The 7,693-nt window shown below is 40.5% G+C and overlaps 2 protein-coding genes across 2 annotated transcripts; one reads left to right on the top strand and one right to left on the bottom strand.

Annotated features, from left to right (window-relative positions):
* The first annotated feature begins 2,800 nt into the window (after positions 1-2,800).
* cks2 (CDC28 protein kinase regulatory subunit 2) lies at positions 2,801-4,807 on the top strand. The gene is made up of 3 exons (XM_034584025.1): positions 2,801-2,979; positions 3,421-3,548; positions 4,291-4,807. The coding sequence occupies exons 1-3, from the start codon at positions 2,843-2,845 to the stop codon at positions 4,332-4,334; spliced, it is 309 nt and encodes a 102-aa protein (XP_034439916.1). The 5' UTR covers positions 2,801-2,842; the 3' UTR covers positions 4,335-4,807.
* A 19-nt stretch (positions 4,808-4,826) lies between these two features.
* Positions 4,827-7,684, bottom strand: odf3l2b (outer dense fiber of sperm tails 3-like 2b). The gene is made up of 5 exons (XM_034584026.1): positions 7,224-7,684; positions 7,044-7,136; positions 6,185-6,295; positions 5,627-5,740; positions 4,827-5,371 (listed from the first exon to the last, which is right to left on the bottom strand). Exons 2-5 carry the CDS (start codon positions 7,081-7,083, stop codon positions 4,881-4,883), a joined length of 756 nt encoding a protein of 251 aa, XP_034439917.1. The 5' UTR covers positions 7,084-7,136; positions 7,224-7,684; the 3' UTR covers positions 4,827-4,880.
* Positions 7,685-7,693: the final 9 nt, after the last annotated feature.

The raw sequence follows: 7,693 nt of genomic DNA, 5'->3' as shown, positions 1-7,693 counted from the left end.
AATTGCACTTGAAGATACACAGCAGTGTTTCTCTGTATGTGAAGAGTTAACATATTTACCTTCTGACTTTGGTGCTTTGCATTTACAAGTGGAACAAACCACTCTGTGAATACACTGCCACTCATTAGCAGCTGTTACAGCGATTACAACTTAGAACAACATCAGCCCAGTTAGCTGCAGGACACAAACCCTGAACTATGGTGTCTGGTTAAAATGTAAAAAGAGAGTTTGTACTTACAAATCATTGATTGAGAAAAGTAGTATTAGTTAAGCTTAGAGAAAGTGTAGAAAAAGATCAGTGTGTAGAACTGAGTCACCACTTTAGGCTGTATTTAACATCACAACACTAATGTTGAAATGTCAACAAAAGAAAATGATTTAGTCAAATCTGTGTAAAATTAAAATAAGAAAGTGATTTATTTGTATCTTAAGGGATACATTATAGCTATCAAGAATTAGAAACAGAGTTTGGCAGCACTTCTGCTTGTGGAAGCTGGGGGTCATGAGGAATTCAGTTTCAGGTTCGGGAGTTGAACTATGTGGTCGATTCTGTGACCATGTCTTTTGAAGAAAGGTTTTTTAATGACAGTGAAAAGAGCCACATCGCTCATTGCTGGGGTTTGAACCTTCCACATCGCCCCAAGACCTCAATCTGTTTGAATGGCATTCCACCTGCTGAAGAGCTGATGGCTGAATGTATCAGGGGAAATCTAATCTTCTCATGCACTATGGGTCTTTCCATTCACTTTTGAACCCACATTGTTATTTCTATATTGATGTAAACATACTCAAATGAGGTAGTAAGTAAATGACTTATATACCTTATCTATTTTAATTGAGTATGCTGAAGCACAGAGCCTGAAAAATAGAAAATGTGTAACTGTCCAATTGTTAATTATAATCATTTCTAAAATATTTTTTCTTTGTATTGTCAAATACAATGATGTATTGAGTATACATAAATAAATTAAAACATACAGTTTGCGATGACAAAAGGTATTTCTGTTTTTCTATATTTATTCATTTCTAAATGTATGTATTTCTCTATTTGTACATGTATTTATTTATTTATACTCAAGTCATGTTTTTGTCTTTCATATTAGACAAATGGGAAATTTTCCAAATCCTGAATTATTGACAGATTATTGCAAATACCCTACTATATGATTCAAGTGAAATATTTGAAACATTTGAAGATGTTTGATGATATATACAAATAAGTGGTCACATTCTGTGTGTAATGTTAGACTACGAAGTACAAACAAATGAACATTAAGGCTACTTAAAGTTGCAGTGTGTCGAATTTAGTGACATCTAGTGGTGAAGTTGCATTTTTGCAGCTAAACACCCCTCACCTCACCCTCCCCTTCCAAACATGAAAGAGAACCTGTGGTAACCTTCAGTTTTCATAAAAACTCAAAGGGTGTTTAGTTTGTCCAGTTTGGGCTATTACAAGAAGCATGGCGACCTCCATAGAGAAGACCCCCCCCCCCCCCGATGTAAATATAAAGTATTTCAATATAAAGGGCCCATTCTAGGGTAAATTAAACAACTATTTGTTTAATTTAGATGAAACAAATTATGAAAACATCACTAGGATTATTTTATATTAAATTTCTGTCAATAGATCCCTTTCACCTAAATCTTACACACTGGACCTTTAAGTAAGCATAGGTATAAAAAAAAAAAAAATGCAGTAATGAATAACTCAATACTTGAGTGTTAGTGTTAATGAAAATACACGTTTGCAATGAAAAAGAGTACTTGTGTATTTCTACATGTATTCAGTTATTTCTGTATTCATTTATGTATTTACACTTCATACTATTTTGACATATTGATGATTGAAAGCAAACATGGGGAGTGATTACGTCAGTGCTGTGTTCACTGCCCCCTGGAGGAGTTCAGTGAACTTCCGTTTGAGCTTTGAGTCGAGAGGGAAACAAGTTCAGTTTAATTCACTGCGGAGAATCATGGAGGCGTACGTGTTGTGCAGAGAGTGGAGAGATGCAGAGCTCCCACTGCGCCTGTTTGTCGTTTTCAGAAAAGCTCCTGCAAAAGAACCAGAAATCTACGGTGGCCGAGAGAGCTCAACGCACTGCAAATTAACAAAACACATGCAAATAGAAAAAACTATTTCCTCAATTTGACGACACATGCGCTGCAAAAACTCACAACACATGCAAATACAGAATACAGCCATGTTCATCACTTTTTCATCTGGAAACATTTCCGTTGTCGTTTTCGCAATTTGCAGCGTGTTGTTGTGTTTGCATGTGTTGCAGCGCATGTGTCGTCATATTGATTAAGTTATTTTCTTAATTTGCACGTGTTTTTTACATTTACACATGTTTTTTTTATAATCATGTTTTTTTCTATTTACACGTTTTTTCTATTTTCTATTTTTTTCTTAATTTGCATGTGTTTTTTCTCCATTTAAACATGATTCTTCTACTTTCATGTGTTTTTTTCTATTAACATGTTTATTCTACTTTCATGTGTTTTCTTAATTTGCAGTGCGTTGATCTCTCTCAGCCACCGTAGAAAACCTTTCAAAATACATCAGATATATTTCACCTAACACCTAAAACTTATTTAAACGTTATCTACTTAACCCACGTGGCATAAAACGTGTTATTAAAACTAAATGTACGTGTTTTTAAATTATTTTGAGCAAATGCACTAACTGTTCCAAAATCATTTTTTCCTCGTTTCCTCCTCCTCCTCAGAAGCACATCTCTCATGAAATAGACGATCTGTGTTAGAAGGGTCGGTCTCCTGCGTGGACCAATCACAGCGCGGAGCCGTTGAGGTTTGAATCCCGGTCAGAAAACAGCGGCAGATGACAGAAGCTTGTTTCCTGGTCTCCAGCGGCAGTGACGGACTTTTCTACAACACATCTGCGGACTTCACACCCAACATGTCGAAGAAACAGATCTACTACTCTGACAAGTACACCGACGAGGAGTTCGAGTACAGGTGCGGCTACCGATGACGCTAACGTGTTCAAATGTCCGTTGTTTTGACTCCAGCGGATAGTTAGCTAACTTCGGAGAGACGAGGTTAGCTCCGGGGCTAAACACAACGTTAACGCCCGTTGGCAACTCCCTCCCTGTGTGTTTAGTTTGATATGAATGTGTAAGGTTATTGTCTCGTTTATACTATTTAATGAAACCACCCTATGCTCCACTTATTGCTTACGTGTGTCGTAAAGTCGTTATGCTAACGTTACGTAGCTGCCGCAGGTAAAATGGGAGGAAACAAGCTAACGCCCCGTTTCTGATGTTGTAAATGGAGTTGCCGAGTGTTTACGTTGCATTTAATTAACCTGTGATTGACGTGAAGTCGTTTCCCTCACAACGCTACTCTCTGGGCCCCAGTGGGTCCTTCCTCACACTTGAGCTCCTCTTCCTCTCACAGGCATGTCGTGCTCCCGAAGCAGCTGTCTAAACTGGTGCCCTCCTCCCACCTGATGAGCGAGGACGAGTGGAGGGGAATGGGGGTGCAACAGAGCCAGGGCTGGATTCACTACATGATCCACAAGCCAGGTGAGTCCCACATGGAGCCCAGAGGACAGGCTCCCACTGTAATGATACCAGAGAGAGAGAGAGCTGGGGTCATTCCCTCAGGTCGAGACGAAGAGTGTAAGAGAAATCGTAAAAGATCCACAGTCTTAGTTACAAGCAAAAATTATTTAGAAATATTTAAACAAAGTTAATGTATTAGAAAGAGGTGGCAGCAGCGCTACTGGTGTCCCTCAAACCACTGGTGCTCATGGGAGGGAAGACATGTCAGGAATTTCGAGGAAAACCTACGTCACAAAATAATGGCATGAAGACTGCAAAATAAAGTCTAACTGAAACACAAGAGAATGGTGGATATTATCCATGATCCCCAGTTTCCTGAACCAGAAGAGTTGCTGCTGTAACAAATTCACAAAACAGTTTAGAATATGTGATATTGAAAAGGTTTTTCTCTCTAGATATCGGAGAGAACTGCTGGTTTATAATGACTTCTAAGTCTTTTTAACTGATCTGCAGTTCAACATTACTCTTCAACTTGCTGATTCTGGCAGTTTAGACTATTAGTCAGTTGCACACTTCTCACAGGAGATCGTACCCGCTCACCAAAGTTACATTTAGCAAGAACGGGCACTGTTCTTCCCATTTTATATCACAGGACCATTAAACTAATGTTGCTTTAAAATCTGCTTGCATGTGCCATTGGACTGTGTCAAAGCTCAGACCACAGATGATACTGATGCACTGATCCTTTGCTTTCACTCTGCAGAGCCCCACATACTGCTTTTCAGAAGGCCTCTCCCACAGGACTGAACGGGAACCATCTGTAAAATACCTGCTATCATCTCTGCTTCTTAGTATCGTCTTTGGACCGTACATCGCTCCTGCGTACATCTCTACATTTGTTGTAAATGTATTGTGTAGCAAACCCTTAGTTGTATTATTTTTTTCTTTCTAAGTCCCTCAATTTTTAGAGGTAATTAGAGGCAACTATCTTGATTCTGCTGTGAATGATGATTAATGATATGGAGAACGTTTGTCTGTCAACTGTACATTTTTTAATGTTTTTAAATGTCTTCGGAAGTCGTTTTGTTAAGATTGATTTATTTACTGAGTGGTCATACAGACATAGGGTTTTATTTTTTCTTAAGCCTATGGTTAACACCTGGTGTTTGAATGTTTGTGTTATGTACATATTTAATTTCTAGGTATTACACATTTTGACACTGAGTCAGGATTGATTCAAAATACACTTTGAAAGAACAAAATAAATTGTACTTTCTTTACATGTGTTGCTCAAACATATTCTCCTTCCAATGCATAATGATGTTTCTGTCATTCCCTCCAAGTGATTGATGTTCAGTCAGAAATGTGGACAACCAGTGGGGTGACAAATTCGGAGTGTCTGATGCCCAGAGAGAAGGCCGGCGCCCGGGCCTTGTGAACTGTCACTTTCTCTGGGTTGTAAGTTCCAGGACCAGGCTTCTTGGTGGTGTCTCTGGGTAAACTGTGTCGTCCCAGCATGGAATACGCAGGCTGTCGGTTTAAATACACACCTGGGTCCGTGCTGTTGTACCTGCAAGGCCCGGGCGTCTTGGCCAAATCCACAGATGGTCCTCCTGTGCTGTAAGTACCCAACAGTGTGTAGCTTGCACTGGCTGGCTTGTTTGGGACTTGAGGGCCCATGAGTGGAGGGAGGCAATACTTGTTAGGAGCAGGTACTGAGTCGACGCTGCGGTAGAGTGTGCGGGAGCCCATTGTGTAGGACGGTGGTCTACGCTGGACGTTGCATGGCGAAGCTTTCTCAGGACTGTAGGCCCCCGGTCCTGGTGTCCGCAAGAGCTCCTCTAATGAAGAGAGAACAGTTGAATAATATAAAACCTTCAAGTCAGAACCATACGGTTGAGGAGCATCCGATTTTAAGCTTCAGCAGCTGACAAAGAATCTCAACAAGTGTCAGAAACAAGTGTTTTTCGATAACGGTTGATTGTAACAGAGCTGTGAATAAGGTTGTAGCGTTACATTAATTTTAAAAATATCAGTATATAAAGGAAAATATGCACTAAAAAATATATATTTTTCACAATGCAGGGGTAGAAACTTACTCTGTTCTTTCATTCTGCCCAACATGGAGTACGAGGGCGTGCCATCTTTACCAAAGCGAGTGATCTTTGCATCAACATGGTAACGAGGCCCCGGACTGGAGTCAACACAATACACTGCAGGGAATGTAAACATATATTATAAACTAGTAGTTTCTCCTCACTCTTGTTGAGGGTGAAGGGCAGAGGATGTCACACCTTGTTAAAGCCCTATGAGACAAATTGTGATTTGTGAATATGGGCTATACAAATAAAGTTTGATTGATAAACTCAATATAATGTCTCATCCTGTGTTTGACTTGATCAAGCAATGGCTTCAAATTAGACTTGCTTGGTAAATAAAGAGATTTTGTCTCCATCTACTGGATATAGCTTGATATTGCACCATCATGGCGATAACACTGACTTAGTTTATGTGATTCAGAGTAATTATCCTGTAAAGATTAGCTCTTGGTTATGAGCAGCTTTGACACTAAAGTTCATTCAGACCAAGACAGTAACAAAAAAAGAAATACTTAAGTTTCGACCAAATCTAAAAGTAAGAAATAAAATGTGTCTCACTGTTGTCGCTCATCTTGCCATGGAAAGAGTAGGCAGGGCTGGTTGCTTTGGTGAAGTCATGGCCAATAAATCCGATGGTTGGAGGAAGCCCATAGCGACCAGGACCTGGCCCTAAACACAGAGGGGCACTGTGGGGTCTCTGCACACTTCTTTACTATTTCACATAAACATCAGGTGCCTCAAATTACATCTGCAGTGCTCAAATGACAGATTTGCATAAAGGGATTCAGAGTGGCAACAATTAGTTTTCCATTGAAAGGGCAAATGTCACGTATGAAGCTTCATGTGCCAGAGTAAAGTATTTCTACACCTTCATCAGTTGCCAGAAAAACAAAGGTCTAAGTCCGTGAGTAATAAATATCTACAAAGTCACAAAATGAGTGTCTTTCACTCAACCTTAAAAACATTTAGATTTATTACAACGTGAGAAGCAAAACCGATGTGCTTCATTAACATTCTGTTCTCGTCTGTCAGCCAATCAGCCTGCAGCTATTAGTGATTAAACCTCTGCATCTGATTTCTGTCTGCTGTGCACACGGGGTCAGACAAACAGCGAGCAGATCCGATCAGAGCAGGACGGTGCTGCAGGGAAAAGAATTAGGATTACATCAGCGTACAAGTGTTCGGAGGCATGTGCACACGCAGAGCGAGCTGGAGCATTTTTCACAGACAGGAGCGAGTCCTGGCAGGTCTGCTCTCTGAGAAATCCTCCACTCTGACACAGTGTTGCCCTTTGAAATGATGACACGTCATATGACACAAAGTGACCGGCTGCAACTCAGGTAATGATGTTCATGTCTTCACGCAGGGTGTAAAAGGAAAAGTAGCTTTTGGTAAAACTTTATTTTGATGAAGTTACCTCTTTCTCTTCCTGCAATCGCTGGATATTTCTTCTCCATTGACTCTTTGAAGAAGTGATGGATCCTTCAGGAATCCCTCAATAGCAGCAAAACTATAGAAACATTCATACACGTTGACCCTAACAGGACAAATCGAACTATAGAAAATAAAAACTTTGAAGCTAATATTTTTTTTGTACCTTACCACAGGGAAATTCCTCCTCTCAGCCAGACCTGAGGCAGGTTTCATCCTCAGAAATCCAAACAGTCATCAGGGGAGCACTGGAGGAAACTCCTCGATCCATGAACACCTCTGTGGTCTTCAATTATCACAGTGTAGTTTATCCAGGATCCAGCATCCCCCGTGCCTCCACTGACACTGAAACCCAGAACCCTGGATGATCCAGAATCAATCTCTAATTTCCTCTGAAACAATCAAGAAACCTGAGACCTATAACACACAAAGTGTTAACAGCGGAGCGGCCTCTGCCCCTTTGCTTTTGTCAAATGCTCCATCCACAGTGGCTCCTGACAGGTGAATGGGGCCCTTCCTCCACACAGGTACATGTATAGGTGCACTCAGCTGTTGTGTAGGAACAATGTCATCACTCCGATTCACTCTCATGTAACGCTAGCTCCCCTGCAAACCATGAAACCAGGATCCCCCTCT

The sequence above is a fragment of the Hippoglossus hippoglossus genome, chromosome 4 (assembly GCF_009819705.1).
Source record: "Hippoglossus hippoglossus isolate fHipHip1 chromosome 4, fHipHip1.pri, whole genome shotgun sequence".
NCBI classification, from domain to species: domain Eukaryota; kingdom Metazoa; phylum Chordata; class Actinopteri; order Pleuronectiformes; family Pleuronectidae; genus Hippoglossus; species Hippoglossus hippoglossus.
This window is presented reverse-complemented; position numbering and strand designations above follow the sequence as displayed.

Bases quoted from the DNA above. Each gene is read 5' to 3' on its own strand.
- cks2 (XM_034584025.1), top strand. From the start codon at position 2,843: ATGACAGAAGCTTGTTTCCTGGTCTCCAGCGGCAGTGACGGACTTTTC. The intron at 2,980-3,420 runs GTGCGGCTACCG...TTCCTCTCACAG, and splicing joins GACGAGGAGTTCGAGTACAG to GCATGTCGTGCTCCCGAAGC. The intron at 3,549-4,290 runs GTGAGTCCCACA...TTCACTCTGCAG, and splicing joins CTACATGATCCACAAGCCAG to AGCCCCACATACTGCTTTTC.
- odf3l2b (XM_034584026.1), bottom strand. From the start codon at position 7,083: ATGGAGAAGAAATATCCAGCGATTGCAGGAAGAGAAAGAG. The intron at 6,296-7,043 runs GTAACTTCATCA...CTCTGTGTTTAG, and splicing joins GATTGCAGGAAGAGAAAGAG to GGCCAGGTCCTGGTCGCTAT. The intron at 5,741-6,184 runs GTGAGACACATT...CATTCCCTGCAG, and splicing joins TGGCAAGATGAGCGACAACA to TGTATTGTGTTGACTCCAGT.